This window comes from Tauraco erythrolophus, chromosome 9 (assembly GCF_009769465.1).
Source record: "Tauraco erythrolophus isolate bTauEry1 chromosome 9, bTauEry1.pri, whole genome shotgun sequence".
NCBI classification, from domain to species: Eukaryota; Metazoa; Chordata; class Aves; order Musophagiformes; family Musophagidae; genus Tauraco; species Tauraco erythrolophus.
The window spans coordinates 12694394-12715630 of record NC_141473.1 but is presented as its reverse complement, the minus strand read 5'-3'; the positions used below and the strand labels follow the sequence as shown (position 1 = coordinate 12715630).

General features: G+C 39.8%; 1 protein-coding gene across 1 annotated transcript in view; it reads right to left on the bottom strand.

The window, feature by feature from the left end:
* The window catches only part of SORCS1 (sortilin related VPS10 domain containing receptor 1), a 302649-nt gene that overhangs the window by 69921 nt on the left and 211491 nt on the right, over positions 1–21237 (bottom strand). Inside the window, exons 6-8 of the mRNA XM_086616954.1 lie at positions 15613–15677; positions 6811–6929; positions 3820–3909 (exon numbers count right to left, since the gene is read on the bottom strand). Of these exons, the coding sequence (XP_086473080.1) occupies positions 3820–3909; positions 6811–6929; positions 15613–15677 (274 nt within the window). The remainder of the gene's footprint in view (positions 1–3819; positions 3910–6810; positions 6930–15612; positions 15678–21237) is intronic.

Genomic DNA, 21237 nt, shown 5'->3' with positions numbered 1-21237 from the left:
TTGTAGGGGGAATTAATACTTCCAGATGGAGCCTTGTAATATGAAGATGAAAAATAATATAATGAAGAAATCTGATCTATAAATTTGAAAGTGGATTTACCATGAAGTTAAGATTCAGAACAGTTGTTCGTTCATCCAGATCCAGATCTGAGAATGGAGTGGATGAATATTCAACTTGATTTACTTGCTGTTTTGCACTGGAGAAAAACATATCCCAGAAGATGGGCTGTTTTTTGTGAAGGAACAGATTGGCTTAGCTTAAATGCTGAGGCAACAGGAAAGGCAATGTAAGTCCCACTGCCTTCCACTAATTGTGGTTGTGAACAGATATCCTCTCTTAGCTCCAGCTGTGCTAGTAGAAGTTGCTGCTGCAGCCGTTTGTCAGAGGCTCCTTATTTCAGACTGTCACCCTAGTCAATCTGCTGGTAGATCTACATGAGTAGATGTTCCCAGTGTGCTTCAGGCAGCATTGGCTAGCATAGCTCTAACCTCAAAGTTAAACTTTTGCATATGTGCATACACACACGGGCAGACCTCTCCATTTAAAGATAGACAGAGATCGTAACTAAAACTTGTTTTATCTGGTAAAGGTACAGTTTCATTAACTTACCATTTTAATCAATAGTTTTGTAATAACTAGGGGAGGGGGGTAAAAAGATATTTTGATGAACACCAAAACAAAAGAAAAAGGGAAAACAAAAGGCAATTTCATGAATGCTTAAGAAGCAAATAAGTTAATTTATTCAGTAGATGCTTCCTGAGTTTTGATCAGATCATGCTGTAAGATGCAAGTCTAAAGAAGATCTCAGAAGGGCTGAAAGAATGTAAGCCTGGAGAAGCAGAGATTGAGATAGAATTGGCATAATACGCATAGTGCAGAAAGTAAAAAAACAGCGTTCCAACTGTTTGTCTTTGGGGATCATTTAACTTTTCCTCTTAATATGGCCTTGTCCAATAGATAATTTTTTTCAGGGTGGGGGTTGCTTTTATGAGGGGAGGAATAATACAAAAAGGCAGTTTTCATCTTGATAGGGAGCAAGAGCTTCACTGCATCTTTCACTACTACAACAGATGTTCACGTCATCTCCCTACAGAAAGGAAAGAGGATAGGAAAGTGAAGCAAGGCACCTTTCTCAAATAGTTGTTTTCATCTTCAGGGGCTCCCCATGTATCTGCCTACTAGGAACCTGAGCTTTCCTCTTTTTATTCCAGCACATAGTGGAAGTACATTACTATGCAGTTCTGCTATCTGTCCTTCTTGCCTTTCCAAAGATAAAAGCAAGAGCATGATGTTGTGAATGGGTTTGATCAGGTGTCTATTCAAATGACTAAAGGCCAAGGCTTTCTGAATTACTAAACATGCTCCAATTGCCTTTTTTGCACTTGGTCAGGGAACTTTTCTTCCTGCCAAGTTAAATAGCAAGGATGTGTAATGCTTGTTTTATCCTGTCAATTACTGGGACTGTCAGCTCTTTTAAAGTCTGTATTTAAGGACTTTTTTGTGGTTATTGCTTCTTCCATCAGGATTGTATCCTGAGGTTGAAAGAAGGTGATGAATTTAAAACAGAGGTACCACACGCACCCATCCCATCAGTATTCAGCCCAGCACCAGTTAAGGACAGGTCTTTTTAAAAGAGAAATTGCTTGGCTTGCTTCAGTATTCACAGATGTCTGCCCAGTGCATCGGTCTAAAATGGAGTGAATGGACCCTGTGTGTACATTTAAGGTGATTATCATAAGTGACATTACAGAGCCTATGACAGAGCCCACATTGTGGTCCTGTGGTACAGCATAGGCAGTACCGATCCACAGATCACTGCAGAAATTAGCAGGTCTCAATAAAGACCATTTACAGGGTTAACACAACCTGTATGCACATGTGCAGACATCTTCTTGTAGGGGAGAGTTTCGAGTTCCTTTAGGCTACTAGGCTATCAATGCTAACAAGAAGAATATTTTAGTTTTGATTTGCTATAGGCCATTCCTCCCTGAGAAGCAGTATCATCTGCCAAAGCTGCCTACCGTCAACCTCTCCAGTTTAGGATGAGTGACGTGCAGAGACAAAAAGCTTGATATTTCTGTCTTCAATTCCAGAAGTCACTTAGTACTGTTTACCATATTTGGCCCCACTTTCTTAGCTGAAGGAGATAAAAGAGAATTTAGGCATAAAAGAAGCTGTTTGTTTCAATTCCTTGAATAGTATAACGCTTTGTGCATTTTTAATAAAAGCAGCTATCCTGCTTTGATAGCAGCCTCCTAGACAGCCACAGCTCTCCACTGTAGCTCCTTCCAAGTCTAATGTAGCTCTTCAGTATTTGAAGATATTCCGAGATTGTGACAAAGCATCTTATCTCCTTAAATATCTCTTTTTCTTTGGGTCAAATAACATGAATATATTGCTCCCATTCCTATTCTCTGAGAACACATTGCAATTTAAATGTAGTGCATCTTCCCTGGCTCTCCAGTAATCTCTTTGAGAAGATGGACAGTTACAAAAATAAGTGTGGGCTAAAGGAAATGACCGGTTCATAGCAAGCAGTTTCTCTACAGATGGTCTAAATCAGCTGTAAATGATGATTTTGATTTGGGTGTCACAATAATCATGTTAAAAATGCAACTCCTTTGCTAAGGGCTACTTAAATAACATCTGTTTAAATTTGATCTGAATCAAGAGAGTAATTCATTCCTGCTTGGACAGGAAGTTTCAAATCAACCTATCTTTAAACACGACTGAAGATTTCAGGGCAGATCACAGGCCTCCTGTGTCAGAACCAAGAAGATATCATGGCTTCTGGTAGGGTCCTCAACGTCCTGTAAGCTTAGGTTTTCAGGTGATGTAAACAGGAGCGAAAGGTTTAAGAGCATTGTAGGTACGGTATGGCATTAAAGGCCTGGGTTTGAGCTGCAGTCTGGTTATATGACGAAGGTCATGCAGTCAATCCACTATAAACAGGCCAGTTGGGTTGAGGAATCAAAGACAGTCGGCTGTGATATTAGCCAAATTATCTCTTTGAATATTTCTACTTAAAAAATCTGGTGTACTTTCAACTTCTAGGAACAGGCTGACCTTGCACCTTCTTTTTTGCCTTTTGACAATCCTTGTCTAATTTCTGGGAATGTATTTGTCTCCAGATATTAGATCTCACACAGAATCCACAAGATCATTTGCTATCTCTGAGCTTAAATTTCATGTAAATCAGATTATATCAAGAATGAAAAGGCTTCAAAAAAAAAAACCTCTGTCAAGAAGCTGTTAGGAGCCCAGCTGCAAAATGGTGATTTCTTCAAAACGGAGCTAACATTTTATATTGGTCTTTTAAAAAATTAAGCTCCAGAAGGCAGCAATAGCCTTTCAAGCTCCAATGCTAATTCACCATTGTTCTTAATTAGGGAAGATATGGAGCAGACACACAAAGACATCCCTTTGCTTGGTTCCCATTAAAATCTGCTAATGAGGCGAAGCACAAAAAGCAACCCACACAGGACAGGGACAGGAGAAGGGAATTTTAAGACCCCCAAAAAAAGGAAGAAAAAAAAAAAAGGAAAGAGAATGCCTTCCAAAACTTAATTAACTAATCATAAAGAACTAGTAATTGACATGGGCTGTAGTATCTGCCTACATTTCATGCTGATGTCCTTGACCAGCCAAAGTGCTGACTTTGGTTTTGGTCCTTTCTTCCTTGCAAATGTTCTATTAGAGAAGAACGATGTTTCCATTCATTGCATATCATCTTGCAGTTACTTGAGTTGGATTAAAGAATTTCTGTACAATCAAAATATCTGTATGTTCGTATGGGCATTCCAGCAACAGCAACCTACCTTGGGCAAGGAGTACTTTGGCAGCTTCATCTGCGCAAATGCATTCTTCCTATAAGAAACGTAATAATGTGGTCTTCCTCCTGATGTCAACTATGAGAGAAGCAGGAAAGTTACCATCAGGATTTTGTAAAATATTTTTTTATCATCAGGGAAAATATCAAGCAAAAGGTGTCAAGGGAAATATCACAGTGTTGGTGGCAATGGTTTAAAACTGCAGGACTATTACCATTGATGAATAAACATTGATCCAACTGACAGTGGTTGGAAAAAGAGAGGAAGAGAAATCCCATTTTCTGCAGAGAGACAAAAGCCAGAATTTCAGGTGAAAGTCAGGGGAAAGTGAAATTCTGGCTTCACTTGGGCCATTATATCATTTGCTGATACCAAATCTCTCCCTCTGACTTACCACAAAACAGTCTGTTCTTTGCTATCTGCAGAGCTGTCGTGTAGGCTATTGGTTAGATCAGCAGATTGGCAGACCTGATGCTTGATTTCTATTTCTGCCTCCAGCTTTGGCTCCTGTGTGGCGCTGTACAAGCCATCGCATGTATCTGTTACCAGATCAGCTAAGCGTTTACAGCTCCTGAAGGCAGGAGAAGATGAGCTGATTTGGTGTTTCTGTCAATCTGGTCATTTCTTTAAGTGCCTAATGATGGCAATACTTTGAAAAGGTTGGGTTAGAGTAATGTGAGGTTTAATTTCCTACCACCTATTAAAGGGGTTAAAAACAGAAATAAAAAAGCTGTCAATGTTATCTGGCTTCCAGTGCTGCTGAAGCATAATCAATACTTGTAAAGTACTCCAAAGTCCTTGGATGAAAGACACTGAAGAACAAATATTCCAAGGGATCCTCCATGCAGAACTTTGCTTTAATTGACTGATATCTGGGCTTACCAAGATTTTTCTTTAGTAGCAAGTGTTTTAAAATGCATTGCAGTAGTTTAAAATGCAAGATACACAGAGGCTAAATTCATACCAGATTAAGTAAAATAAGAACTATTTCTTATTCTAAAGCTCTTCAACTATTTTTTTTTAAGGGAATTGTGCAAAAGTTAGGGGAAAGAAGGCCAGAAACTTAGTTTATAAGAAAATGTGAGTTTGTAAAGGAAACATGGTTTAGTGGAAGAAATAAACCCATGTTCCTTTATTCTCATCCTTTTGAGCCTACTATATCTCATTTCAAATGTCTTAGTTGCAGAAAAGCTAGATGGAGATTCAAGGAAGGTAGGGAAGGCTAGGGGAGGGTGCTCAAGTTGTTCATCTATTACTTCAAGCCTTTACTGTCTGGTGTAGGGATATTCATCCTCTCAAGAACAGTGCCTGGGATAAGGCAGGGTCCAGCATCAGCCACAGCATGTTATTTAGCTGTTCCTTGCAAGCCAGATACATCCATATATAGAGAGTCACTTGAAAAATCTCATTTTAAATTGCCAGCCAACAGTGAATTCATTGATTACTAGGAACAAAGCAGAGGTTGTTTCCAGGGATTACAATATTATTATTTCACATCTGCGTCAATTATTAATGATTAGCAAGTACTATCTCTTTGACTTGCTATATTTATTTCTGGTTTAGAAGCTTAAGAAGTTTAAGGATTCAAATAGGAGCTTTCCAAATCCAATTATTCCATGATACCTTCTCAAACTGCATTATAAACACGAATATGTGTTGTGCAAAGTCCCATTGGGCATTAGGGGGAATATCATAAGAGCATGTCTCTCCTCACATGCTCCTCCATACACAATGCAGCTAGCACAGAGGTGTAACAAAGCCGAAATTTGACAGCACTGGGAACACTATACAACAGTTTATAGACAGAAGGAGAAGTGCATCAAAATACAAGGGCTATCCAGAAAGGTAGACAATCTCCCCAGCATTGACTTCAGATGAGGCAAAGAGGTTGGTTTCTCTAAGCATGTAATAACATCAGGTCAGAACAGAGAAGATTAACAATCTTGAAGAGCTCAAGACCAGGACATGAGTGATTAAGTAATGAATTAATTCACATATGAAGAGAAATTCCTCATCTCCTGTGTCACTCGAACCACAAACACATAGTCATTCCAACATTAGAGAGCATGCCTGAACAGTGATGCATGTCCCTGTTTTCCTTACCATATAAACATTTCATTTATGCCTCAGACACACTAGGCACAAAAGCTATTCTGGAACTTATGTCCCAGATTTATTTGTGGATGCTTTAGACTGGTGTTTATGACCGAGTTCATTATCTGAAGGTAATTAACAATCAACGCACTCAATTTAAAATATCAGTCCTCTCTCTTCCCTCTACCTCCAAGCATGGCAGAATATAAACTGTCTAGAAGACAAGCTTAGTCCTAATGATTTCCAGTTCCCCTCTGTGTTGCCTGCAATTCTGTTGTTATTTTTTCGTCCTCTTCAGCTGTTATTAAATGGACGTTGGTGGCAGGCTAATGAAACCCACAGTAGTCCAGATCTATTCACCAGCCCTCACCTGGAATGCAGCTTGGATGAGTACATCTCATCTTCAGCCTTTTCACTATAATCACAACTGAGGCATAACAATGAAGCCTGATTACTCCTTCTTTGATTCTTCCCCTGACTCCCTCCCTCCTTTTCTATTTCCTTCTCATGCACAAAAAAGCTTTGGTCTACTGCCTTGTGGTAGCCGATGACTGACGTATCACTTCAAGCTGGAGGATTACAGTACTAATCCTGGAGTGCTGATGAGACCGCAGGGAGTGGCACAGAGCACTCCAGTACGTATGGTGGATGCTCCAGGCAGGAACTCTATGACCCTACAGTGACAAGATACTAGAGGTAAAAGGAACACTATTAGCATTGTAATGAACAGCTACGATCCACTCAGTGCCTTTATTATATGGATCTAGTGTTGTCTGATTAGTTGGGAGCTAGCACACTTGCAAAGGAAGTGAAGAGAAAATAATAGAATACAAAATAATAGAATATGAAATAATTGAACAAATAAGAAAAGAGGCTGTTCTGCACCTGAACAAAGACATAATCATCCTGGACGATCAGGGAGTTATGATCAATGTAGCCTGGAAAGGGTTTGCTGCGAGTGGCTTCACTGCAGTTCTGCATCTTACAGGTGACGTATTGGGCATCTGAAAGGAAAAGAAGAAAACCAAGACACGTGAGATCCCGAGCACAGATTCTTCCTACCGTCACAAAGCTATCTGCTGAAGCAGCATTTCTGCTTCCCAGCCTCGTGTGACATGAAGTGACACTGTGCATTCAACACAACACTTCTTTCTCTAAGACTCCACGTAAATCCACCCTTGGTTACTTTCCTATAAGTTCCTTGCTTTTTCAGCTGCCTCAGCCTCCCATTATTTCTTTCATTCCACCCTACATCAGAGCTATACATTGCTCCTTTATACTAAGAGAGAGCCTTGCATACCTGATCTGATTATTCCACGCCACTCTTGTGGTTCAATGCTGGAAACAGAACAGAGGCAGCATTTGAAGGCAGCACAATGTAATGCTTGTGGCTCAGGTCGGACACAAACCTAGTCAAAGGCGTAACCATTTAGCACTGTTACATGCACTGCTGAGTTTACACAGATGCTACTGAGGCTTAAGCTTAAAGTAAGGAACCGAGTGAGGGAACAACAGAGCTGCGAAGGATCCTTTACTGAGGCAACAAACAGCCCAAGTCCCATGACTCCCAAAAAAACTATGGGTCTGAGAGTTGTGTCTATGCTGCCTGACAGATAGTCTCTATGCTGAGTCTCTACAGTTTCCCTGTCATCCTCATGGTGTAGGATTTGCTGTAGAGCATGACATGGTGAGTTTATTAAGAACATGGCCAAGGTCCAGAGCATACACTCAGAGGACACCTGCCCTATAGTGTCACCACTGAGGACCTCTTCCACCGCACACCCACAGCACTTACACTCTGCTGAGTAATTCAGATCACCTTGGAAAGCAATTCAGATTTTGGCAGACCTGGACAATCATTCCACACTCTCTTGAAACTAGAGGCCTTAGCAGTTTTAGTCAGTCATATGAAGTAAATGGCCTGAATGCAGTCTTAAAGCTCTCTCACCCACTGTCACTGTATGGGGTGTCCTCAGCTTCTATTCTGAAGCACTGCAGGGTGCTCATCTCATAATCCATCACCTGAAGAAAAACAATTTTGAATTTCTTCATGGTGGTAATTTATCCTAGAATACAGAACCAGATTCTCAGTATTCAGTTCAGGCTCTTTCAGATCAATTAAGAAGTTGCTCTTTGTTTAATGACAAAGCTGATTTAAAGGAAGAAGGATTTTGGTATTTTAGCATTAGTACTTATACGGCAGAAACACTACATGACATTTAATCTTAGAACGACTTCTAATCTTTTTCCTTGTTGGAGAAACGCAGCCCCTTGTTTGATATAATTATCACTTTCTGATCAGAGAAGTAGCATTTTACACTGAAATAGAAATGGCTGGATTTTTACCATCTCATATTTAATCTTGGTTTTAATTAAAATATATCATTTGACATTTCTTTACTTGCTTCTAAGGGCTGTTGACTTCTGCTTGAAACAGACATGCAGGGTAACGAACCTTCAGGAAAGTTTGATGAGGGATGATTTTACACCAGCATTTGCAGAGTTCTTGGTATATATAAAGTGCTAAGTATTATTAGTCACTGTAGTTTATAACATTTTATGCTTTCGCAGCTCGCTGCAAAACGTTAATTAATCCAGGCCAGACAGCATGATCGAAATGCATTTCCACTCAGAGGGGCATGATTTTTTCCACATTAGCCACCAGAGGGCAGGGAACGACACAACTCCCAGCGCTCATTCCAGTGAGCTCGGGAAAGTTCCCTTTCAGAACTGTTCAGTTCTCTGTCCCTCTGCTCCCGGGAGCAAGGAGAACAATGGGGCCAGAGCCTTTTCCACCACCCAACAGTACTGTGTGGTGCCGCATGTCCCCTCCTAGTCATAAGACAGAGAACGGGCGTGCATCTCTACCTGCAACACAAAAAATTCCCACTTCTCCTGTGAACTCAGTCCATTGTATCATGAAGCACAGCCCCCCATACTTGCCCCCACATTCAACTCCTCTCATTAAGGGGTCCTGAGTGAAATGTCTGGCAATTCTGAGCTTAAACAAGGCAGTACCAGTTTAAATAGCTGACCCCACCGCCCCCTGAAGTGTTGGCAACACTGGGTGGCTTTTCACAGATGGGATCGAATCACCCAGCATAGAGCTATATAGGATCAGATCTCTGTTTCCCACCTTGTTTATTTTTTTTTTCCCCACCACCATTGTTTCCTTTGACTTCCACAGGCACACTGGCCACCTGGGAGACACTAAGAGGAGACTGCAGTGCCATCTTCCTTCCCATGCAAACAGGTTATCTATCCTTAGAGCACAGGGAGGTAATGGAATGGCTGCTGCTGGGACCAGCCAGCAAAGAAGAATAAGGAATCTCCTCCACAAGAGCAGGCCAGGTTGGCATCCATTAGAGGCGACTGAAGTTTTTTCGATCTTGTTTTAATGGAGGAATGGGGACTATGTCTATTTCTGCTCTGATCGCAGGAGTCTGTACAGCGGTGATTGTACCATTGATGAAGATTTACTAAGGCAATTCCTGTGAACTTTTACAGTGCAATTCTCCACGGCTTCAATTCTAAAATGCCAGTAATAACTACTAAAGGGCAGAGCACTGAAATTGCTTAAGCTAATCTCCCAAACAGCCAAACCCCAAGATATGCACACCAAGAAAAGCTCCCTCTGCTATGGGAGGCAGAAAGAAGGAACACGGTTGTCTTGCAGTGCCTGGATCCCTCTTTCTTTCTAAGAGAAGTTTTGCTGTGCTCACATTAACTCAAGGATTTTGTTTCAGCATTTGATTCTCATGGACATTTTATGTGATTCCATTGGCAGAGCTTTGTAATTTAGCATTAATTAATGTCAATTAATGTATTCAGTTGCTAAGCTCTGGAATTAATTTCATTAGTTTTCCCGCACAGATGTTTTCCCTGCCATAGGTAATTAGGACACTACGCTTTTCAGTTCCAGAACCCTCACCTCCAACAACAGCTGCTGTTTTTAATATACAACAACAAAGTCATACTGTGCCTGGAGAGAAGAACATAGCAACTCCTAGCTCTTACATCCCCAGACACTTTGATTTTGACAGGTTTAGACACCTAGAGCAGGATTCTTCTCGGGGAACGGCTGCTATTTCTAAAGAGGACACAAGAAAAGTCACAGAACACAAGAATGGAGGAGACATCTTGTAAGGGAAACCTCTGACAAAATTAATCTGTTTCAGTAGTGAAAGAGAATTGCAAATGCTAACACATAGCAAAAGTTAAGAGCCAGGGGGACCCTGTGCCATGAAATATTTTAGTCTTTTCTGTTTAGCTCGAGTTCCATGTGAATATGTTCTCGAAGGAAATGCATCCAGCCTGTCCCAGAGACATTTCTTGGCTCAGTTGGTGGAGACGGAAGGTTGTTGGTTACTAGAGGTTGGTGAGCCTCTGCAAAAGTACAGGGGATAGTTTCAAATCCTTTCCTAAAGCAGAGTTCGTACTCACTGTGAATGTATCATTCCTCCTGATTTTTATCTTTCTTGTCTTTAATTCATTGAGGAATGTGTCATTCTCTCTTCAAATAAAGCCACTAAGGACAAATCAGGAGTTTATGCAAAGAGCATCCACACAATCTATGACTTGTTTAATTTCCAGATTTACTATGGAGTATCCCAGTTCATTACCAAGCAGCTTATACTTTCGGGCTAGTCTCTTCTTTGAAGAATGACTGGCATCCTGTAAGTAATGAACCGTAAAAACATGGTAGTAACATATCTCTCTGAAAGACTCAGGCTTGTAAACCCTCTTCAACAGTAACTAGTAACAGAAGCCTAGGAAAGATTATAAGAATTTATCCAGGTGCCTTAGCACTCCAGATACACCTTCAGCATCCACAGCCTCCCATGGTAATGACTACCTCAATTTAATTGAATGTTTTCCCATACATCAATCTTTCTACTCCTTTTTTGAGAAACACACAAAATGACTGTTCTTTATCCATTTCCATCTGGTCTGAATGCTGATTTGTGAATGACATGGGAATATATTCAAAACTCTCCAGGACTCAGCAACTGCAAAGCAATTAACCAGTAATGAAGATCAGTGAAATGAAGCAATCCCATTTACTAACCACTCACAAATTTGTTTTTATCCTGCTGCTACTCTTTCTTCATTGCTTGTCAGAGTCAGGAATTTTTCTTTACATAGGGAAGTACATACTCTGCCATTTCTGGCATAAGGATATAATTAGAGAAACTAACAGATGTCATTCTCCAGGACAAATACTAATCATGATCAGGAAAAAGTACTAATCACAATCTGGAAAAAAAATAAAAATCACTGCACAGGTTTAAAGCACTATGGGAATTAATTCAGTACTCTAGCTATGTTAGCAAAAAACTGTCAGGCTAGGCTGCCTACTTATTTTTCCCACAGCAGTGATTATTTTATTCTTCTTAGCAATTTTCTATGAAAACAGAAATTGAAGTCCTAATACAACTTTGTGATTCAGACGCTACGGCCAGATGCACGGTCCCTGTTGATCAGCAAGCAGAGCATGCCTGCTGAGTCCAGGAGAGGCTTTGGTCTTACCTGCAACCACAGCAGCACCTAAATTACCTTTCAATAAGAAAAGTTGCTGCATAAATTAGGACAGCAGAAGAAAAGCAAAGGAAACAAAAGCACTTTTTAAATATCAGGAGCTCTAAAGTTTTGCTAGCATATTAGGAAATCCCTTAGCTTCTTTCACCCACACTGTTTAAAAAAAATTACATAGATTAAAAACTTTATTCAAAATCCTTCGGCATCTATCTACACAAGCAAATGCATATCTCATAAGTGTAACGGTTTTCTTGACTCGTATCTACAGAAACTGTCACTTAAGAGATTCTCTGAGTCAGCTTTGTCATCCTGTGGAGGGCCAGTGGGTACCCAGTTAGTCTCCAAATGCCTTGTAAGAATCCATTTTTCTAATTGTCACCAACAGTCTGGATTCCTTCAGTAGAGATCACCTGAATAAAAATTATCTCCTATGCCAATTAGCTTGAATCAGACCTTACTGGGATAACCCTCTCTAGCTTAAACCAGATAAATCCATTAATTAAGGATCTCTCAGGACTTGTGTATTCTTTACGAACCTAAAATCCACGTCATTAAGTTTATATGCCTTCTGAAAGCACTTTGAGCTTCATATGAGCAAACCTGGACTTAACTTCCACCAGTGATTCTGTCTGCTGACTATGGAGCTGAACAGAACACACAAACTTATTGTGTGGTTAAGAACTGTAGGGGATTAAATGTTTTACTGAGGTGTTAACTTGAAACCAGGCAAAAAAAACTAAAACAAAACAACCAAAACCCACACAATTCCTGCTGACTTTGCTGGCTTGCCTTTGATCCTGTTCCAAAATCAAAGTGAAATACCAGGGACACCCAAGTGTAGAAATGGAAATGTGAGATAAGGTTCATATGAACTCCTTCCAACTAGAAGAAAATTCAGTTTTACTACTGTGCTCTCAGTCCCAGCTTGACTCACATTGGGCCTGAAGCCTTTAAAAAATAAACAAAACCATTACATTTGATGAGATGAAAATTTGCCTGATGATTCCCAAAATTTACACAACAGGATTAAAAACATAAATGGCAATGATTAGCCCTGTAAATCTATCTTCATCAATACAACTAACTTGCACAGTCTGTACTCAGTTTGTTCATAACTAACTGCACCTAGTTTGATGACACATAGTGTGTTCACAAGACTTTTCTGGATCCTAAGGGGGAAAAAAAAAAAAAAGCAGGGAGAATGTGAGATCAGGTACACCATTGCTTGCCAGATCCTCAGCAGGTGTAAATCAACATGCCACTGAAGTTATACTGATTTATGCCTGCTAAGAGACTCCTATTTTGGTCCTTGTAAACCTTTTACATTATGTATATAAACACAATAAATAAGATGCACAGACAGACCATAATCAGGGAGCAGAGATAAAGAGTTATTGGTGTTCTAGCAGGGAAAACCCAATACTAAGATTTTTGCTGATAGATGTTCTTAAAAGCCCTGTCAGGAAACTGGGCTAACAGTGTACTCTGCTGACATTTCTACTTCTCACCTAAAACTGCAGTTGTACTACTCAGCTTCTGCTGGAGAAGATACCAGCACAAGAATGAGGCAGTTTTTCTTATCTGTACTGAGTTCAGCAGGTTTTTGCTTAGCCCTTATATTTCCACTTCAGAACCTTTTATTTTATTGTACAAATTGTGTGGTTGTTTCAATACCACTCCCCTTTCTTTCCTTCTTTCTCTCTGCCTTGTTTCTCTCTGCCTTGGCAAGTCTACCTTCTCAAATTTAATCTCTTTATTGAGTTTTTACACTTGGTTAACTCTCAAAAGTGATATTTCAAACAAGTATAAATAAGTAAATTCAAGAACATTAAAAAAAACAAACCAATAAACTCATGAAAAATTATTTGAAAATTACTCTCAGCTTGGAAAAAAACTATCTTTCTCACTTCAGCACACTTCATCCCATCACCGCACTGGTAGCGACACACCTACTTCATTGCAGAGGAGAAAGGTTTGTTCATCCGTTGGAGGGTCATAGTTACTTCATCCAGAAAAGGAGACTGATTTAGGATTTAGAAGAAGGCTCTTAGCCAAGAGACTTAAATATACCAAGCCGGTCACAGTAACTAGAGTAATGAACCATGTGCAGACTCTTAGCCTGTCTCAGTTTCAAAATCTTGTGACCTGCTACCAAGTGTCTTCTGGCAAAAAATGTTGTGATATGTTCCAAGGTTACTGCTTCGTGCTACCCACTGTAGTCCTTCACCAAAGACCAAGGCTCCCTGGAACAACGGACTAAACAGAGCATGCACTTACTGAAAATCCAACACATTTTCTTACATTGCCAATGAGCTGAGCTGGGGACCTCCTGGCTCATCAGCAGAAGTTCCATCTGAATGACTGGTTTGCAAGAGGAGCCACTACTGGCTGAAGGTTTGACACCACCGCTATATTTACACTAGTAGTTCTGTCACTTCCTAAACAGAGAAACTTCAGTTGTGCTGCCTCACAACTAAGCCAAAATCAGTACATAAATCAGTTACTAGAGCTCGGCTGATGAGCTCTGATCTATTATTCCATAATTCTTTACGAATATGCCTGACTCCTCAGTGAGGCAAGTTTCATCTACCTGTTTTTTGGTTTCTACCTTAAAAGCTGTAATAAAGCTTACTAATTTGTTAAGCACTCAAGAAGCCTTTTGCAGAAATGTGCTACAGCTGTGCAAAATGTTCTTATTACAGCCTAAGAACTCAAACAAAACCATTCAATGCATTTGCAGCATGGCACTTCCTGTGCCCACTGTGAGCTGAACATTCCTCAAAAGCATCACCAGAATATAGCTCCTTAAATATTGATTGTAGTGTTTCATCTCAATGACCTCAAATTCTTAATGTCTTATAATAGTAATACACTGTTCTGCCAGATTATTTCATTTTCATTTAGCATGTCCCAAGAAATAGAAAGCCTCATGTTCCCAGCCTTGCCACTATGTTCAAGTAAGTGAAACTGAGAAGAGAAACAATAATCAGAGATCACGAATGAAAAGAAATAGAGATAATACATTCTTTCGCTTTTACTAATCTTGCGTATCTTGAAACGGAAAGGCCTTTAAAACTTTATGGTTTCTATCACAGCTGTCTCTTTTCAAAAAATTCTTTCATACTAAATTTCCGTGAATTAAAAAGCTGATTACCTTACAGTTACCTGTTCAGACAGGTTTTAAGTTTCCAATGACAAAATAAACATTTTCAGTAACACCACTGCATTTGGGGGTACAATTCAGGGGAGAATTAAATCCATTTTTTAAGGAATTAATTGACTGCATCATTAATACTTATATATTGCAAATGGTAAAAATCTGCTTGTTCTGTCACAGCAAAGCTGCTATTTACAGAGGAAACAATACAGAATTACAATGAAGAGACCTATAGCAGCCAGGCTTTCAGTGTGATGCCTGCCTGAGGCAATCCAGTGTTGTGGAAAAGAAACCCATGAAGATATGCAAAGGCAGTAGAGCTCAAAGATAAATCTTGACAAAGCATGGGTGGGAGGAGAAAAAGCTAGTGGGTGGCTCAGGGTGCCTGAGAGAATTTATGGCCAATTAAGGGAATATTTTGGAGTTGCAAGTAAAGGAGACTCCTGGAATAGGGAAAAGCACCTCAAGAGGCAAAGCAGAGAGGGAGAGGAGCTGATGAAAGTGAAGGACAATGACAGGACCAGCAATAACAGTGAAGAATACACTTAGGCTGGTCATTAAAAGGTTTCTAATGCGAGAGAAATGAAGTATTTTCAAAGGTAGTACCTAAGGCAGAGTATCCCTGGCCTGTTAAAACTGTAAAGCTATGAACAAGGCGATATTATGTACTGCATGAGACAACAGAAGCTAGACTGTGACCTAGGAACTTCTTTCCAATGTCATGTTCCCATGAACAAAAATCATGTAGGAAGAAAGAAGAGTGCTATATATACTAACTCTAATTACTGCTTATCACCTATTCTTCCTTACCATGTTCTCAGCAGCTTTCAAAGCCAACTTTTTGCCTTGCTGGAAAGAATTCTCTTTTGACAGACCTGCCTTGGAACAGTCAAACCCTTCATACTAAATGAGTGAATCACTAAACAGAAGTCAGATTTCCATCATGATATTGTGTCCAGAATACCGCAATATTTGGAAGCTGATGCACTTACGACCATCCACTGTCTTAGCCTCCAGGTGCACGAGATCAGGCTCTCTACCGGACCCCATCATAGACCTGTAGAAGACAGATTGATACAAAGGCATTAAAAACAACAGATACCATGAATGTCTGAGAGATTAACTCCACAGGAGATCCTGTTGAGCTGGACCTAAGCTCGTCTTTACAAGTAAGAGCTGATCATTTTGAAAGCATTTTGGAATTTTTCCCTAAAATAAACTTGAAAATTTGAAAGAAACCCTACCATTTTATCAAATCAATGCCATTGTATTTATGAGTTCTTTATTCCTGACCCCTTTACTTCACTTCTTTCCATCTGGAGAGTTGTTTCTGTTCTCATTGGCACCTGACATTTTGATGTGACTTCTGGTTTGGTTAGAAGAATGTATTTCAGTTCTAGGCGGGATACAGAAGACTTTAATTGATGGGATAATAGGGTTTGCCAGCATACTAATTATAGCTGTTCCTTTACATTGGACATTTTATGCACATTTGCTTAATTGACACTCTTAATGATCGATATTCCCTCATTAATTAAGAAATTCTAAAAACTCATTTCATCCTGAGACATTTTATCACTTCTGATCTAATAAAAACAGCGTTCTGAGATTGACTCAGAAAATGACTGCTTGTTCACTCTGAATTAACAAGCAACAACATAAAGACATTGAGTACTGCAAATAAGGGGTTTATGGACTCAGGCTTTGCTTCCATTGCTGAGGTTCCTCTGGACTGGCACTGCTGGCTTTGAGGCTCCCTGGGACAATCCAAATGGCCAGTAGTTTGTTGGACAGTCTGAATTATGGCAGTACTGACTGCAAGTATATACTAATTCCATTGTACGGCAGCCTCAGCAGCATCTCCGACAATCAGCTTTGTTTCTGGTCTTGGTCCCATCATTCGAGTCATAATAATCCCAGATTAAGGCTAAGGGCTAAACAACCAGTTTATTGTGAGCTGCCTGACCTCCAAGTCACTAGATGTGTGAGATTTCCAGCAATAAACAAATTAGATGCTGTTCTATTCAAAGCCTCATTATTTTTTAGGAAATCAAAAGTGAGGTTCAAACAGTGATTTAGACCTTAATTCAGTTCCCACTGACTATAATCAGATGCAGCTCCAGCCCTTAATCATCATCTGCATTAACTAATAACCATTATAAAAATGTTAACAAGCCTATTTGTGTCCTGATTAATCCTGAGCTTTGCTTGACATAAACCGTAACAATTCTCTAGCTAGAAAAGGTTTGGAATTTTTGTTCTCCTCTGCTGGGGACTGGAAAATTTCAGAAAAGACTCTGAGCCAGCATTGCTTTCACCTCTTCTCCTTTTTTAAGAGCCTTGAAAGCAAGGTCTTTTTCTCCCAAACATTCAGCTTCCATTTAAAATCTTCTCTTCCTGATAATCAACATCAAATAGGTGGGAAGGGAGCACCTTCCAGGGGCCTTTTTCCTCTACCTGCTATCATCAGCAGATTTAGAGGCCAAAATGCCATACCTCCTAGTTACAAGTCAGTTCAAGACAGATAGATGCTGGTGACAAACAGCTCTAAAAAACTGCAGAAGGACTAAGCGTGTAATTTGGCATGTGTCCTTTTTATTCAAGCAGGCTTTAAGCACACCTGGAACTGGGCTATTGCAGAAGACACAGTACAGCTTTGTTAGTGCATTCCTCTGCCTGCCCTGATGCAGTCCCATGGGGATATGAACTCTCCAAAGAAGCAAGGATTATATTCCACAGATCTGAACGCTTTGTCTCTTCAGAGACACACAACAATGGTATTCATCCAGCAAAGACCTTGTTGCCCTAGTTAAAGCCTGGGAGTCTACAGTCAGGTGCTTTGTGAGTTTCCTCCTCACAGTGCTATTCTGACCCCAAGAAACACCTCTACTGCATCTTCTTCGGTAAAGACAGTTATTTCAGAATGAGACATCTCACTGATGGATGGCACATGATTGTCACTGTTGTTTTCACTTGTGATATGAGCCATAATTTACATCAAACTTTTAAATGTCTTAAGAGCAGCATGTAAATATCTGGACTCACCAAGTCCTGAAAGTTAGAAGGCTACAGCAGTAACAACCTGCGTATTACTCAGTCTTACACTACGACAGCCAGTGTTAGGATGGCAGAAGCTTCAACTCAATGTAGAATTAAGCCATCATTTGTCCCAAGGATGTACAGAACAGGGATGGCTGAAACATGACTGGTGATAAACTTTATTCATTTGCTCAAGGGCTTCCTTTCTTTTGATATCTCCCGATCCCTGCAAATTAGAAATGTGATAACAAACGAAGATGAAAACTAAGGCCCAGAGAACCTAATGGAGTTCTTAAAGTCAAACAGGACATCTGAGGCAGAGGCAAAAACCATATCCAGCTCTTCCTAGATCTTCCTCTGCTAGATCTTTCTTTCTCTCTTAGAAAAATACACATTCCATTGCTTTGATATATAACAGGCTTAATTTACTTGTGACAACACAAGGTCACAGGCAGGCCCATAACATTAAATAACATGAACAATCAGTTGCAAAGGACAGGTAAAATACACACACATATCTGCTCAAATCAATATTAGCTGTACACAGCTGACATCCAGAAACATATCACTCCCATCTGAATTCTGCTGAGACCTTACTAACCAGAATTTTGTTAATGTCTCATTTTTTTGTATCATGCTGTCTTGTTCCATGATAGCCCTGTGATATTTCTCCATACATCCCTCCATACCACCTGAAAAGCCACATAAAGTAATATTCATCTTACCCAATCACACACTATAGATATTCAACTCCGAGCTAATCACACTCAACTCTCTTTGAACGCAGTGAGGAGAAACATGCAGTTTTGCACCTTGGTTCATCTGATTGGCGTTAGATATGACTTCACAAGAAGACAAACTTTATCCTAGAAAGGGCTGTTTCTCTCCACTGAATAGATGATGTCTGGACACCAACACTAGACATCCACATGTGATTACATAAAGGTCCCAAAGTAAGTAACACAACAGACCTGAAAAACATTTATTACCTACATTTACAAACATGAATTACAAATAAACTACAGATTGTAAGTAAAAGGGAAAGAGAATGTCCTGGGCCACCTTCTCTCCGAGACAGTAATGTTTTATATAGCTTACCTCAGCTTTATTATTTACTATATGGCATGTAAAAGTCTAGGAGACATTCAGAAATACAGTATTGACCACAATGAGCATGTACAGGAGATAAATACCATGTTTTTGGTTGCACTGAACCTGAGAACATTCACTTTGTAGGAAAATAGACATATCATTTCACACGCATAGGACAATCAATTCTTAAAGCATATACTGGAAACAACGTGTTAGGAACTACGGAATGTACATGAAAAATCTTAAACTTTTAGTGTGTCAAGCAGATCTACCACAACACTACTGAGCATACAGCTTCACTATTAGTGAGTTTTCTTGGCTTTTTCATTTGGTTGAGGGGAAAAAAAGAACATCCTAGGAAGCTGAGCAGGACAATGCACTTCTACAAGCCTGAGTATTATTAAGTAACAGTGTTAAGCCCATGGCATCAGTATAAAACAAATTAATAAATCCAATTATAAAGAAATTCCAGTTCTGACTAATGACCAGATTTGAAGGTTCTTATACCAAAACCAGAGTGATCAATAAATACAAGCTTCACACGTGGAAGAAGGAAACTACATGCTGGATTTGCCCTAGTTAAAACTGAAGCCTCAAAATCAGTGTTTCTAACTTGATACAACTGCCTGCTCTGCTTCATTATTTTTGTGCACATGGCCAGTGCAACCTGGTCAACACACACTTCCCAAGCTAAACACGGAGAAGTGCTGTGCATTCAATAGCTTATAGATCAAGCACCCTGTAAAGAACAGAGGTACAGGTGAACACCACACTGGGACTCACTCGGTTATTGATTTCTCTCAGAAATTTATCTTAAAATAAACAGCAGTCCAAAACTTTGCCATGCCCTATTCTGAGCAACTTTTATTAGCTACGCCAGCAGCACTTTCTTCTCATATTTCTCAATTCTATTCTTCCCTTTTAGCACCCATCCTCAAAGACCTCATACATCCACAAACTTTTCTCTTTACCATGGTCTATGTTTTCACTTTATGATAAAATGCCAGCATGCTCTTTGTCCGTCCCTTTAATCTCAGGCTTTCTGTAATACTCCCTGAAATTTCAGTACACCAAGGATATGCTTACAACACTTTCTGCTGAACAGTGACTGTTGTATTTTTGCAATTAGCTTTTTTTGTGTTTTGTTGGTATAATTGTCTGAATGTTTTGAAACAAGAAAAGGGAAAAGAGGAAAAAAAAATCATGAATAATCTTTTGGGGAAATGAGGATTTAAAAAAGCAAAGGAGAGTGCAAGACAGTGACCTCATTGTCTTTACACAGAAGATGTTCACTTTATGAAAAACGTAGAATCTCCACAGTCCTATTACAAAGCATTTCCTAAAATTTTAATCACTTTCAAGCCTGCTAAGTAGTCATCTGCACTTGAGAGCTTCACAAATCGATATCAGTGGCTGCGGCACAGTAATTGCTCTGAATGCAGATTCTATATCCACTGTGAGAAGCAGAACAGGGAAAAGACCTCGAATCATCCCCTGGTTTAGAACTAGACTGAAACAAACAAAAGCAGCCTGGCACTGCCCATTGCGCAGCAAATGCTAGTTGGCATATTTCTGTAGTGACCAACCTCTTGCCATCTCTCTGTCTGAAACATTTCTAAAACCTTGGCTTCCTTGGTCTGTCAGCTCTTCTGAGCCAAGGAAATTCAACAGAGATTCTGTTATCTTGGGGTTTTCACCTCTTCCATTTTTTTTCACTTCTAGGGACAAAAGCAATTGTTTATGGATGCTGGGAATATAAGAGGCTTGCAAGGCGGTCAGACCACTCAGAACTGCAAAAAGGCATCATTGTGAAGATAGCAAAAGCTTCCACTTGGTATATATAATTTCAAACTACCTTTATTCATAAACAAAGAACTCAAAGCACCAGACAATAAGGTCTCCATCCCAAGGGTTTGTGCATTCTGCAAAGCAGCTTCGGGTGCGTTTGATTCTGGATGCTTGACTTTAGATACAGTCACATAATTTCTAGTACTACCTGCACAAGAAACTTGATGGCAAACTTCTCATGTGTATTCCTTGTATCATACATGCTCACAGCAGCCAAGATAGAAGGTATTTTAAGCTAAGCAATAAAAGATAACATTATTTTAGAGAATCTTCAATGCAAATGGCCCAGAATGAACAGCTGGAAGAACAGAAATGCTGCTATGCCCTTTTCACAGACAGAACCAGTGTGAATGTGGTTCATTCTTTTTATAGGGACAGAGATGCTATGCAGCTTTCACATGTCTCAGAAGAAATAAACAAATGCAGAACGAGGACTCCCACAACCATCCCTCACCTTCTTTTTGGGGGAAAGAGGTATGATTTGTTCATGCAGCAAAGGATGGCAGATAACTGAGAGATATCAGCACGACTTTCAAAGTGGGTGGCATGAGATCCCCACAGTTTTGGCCATTTTGAGCTTATCAGCACTGACTCAGAGTCCATTAGAAGTGGCTGCAATGTAATACCAAACAGAAAAG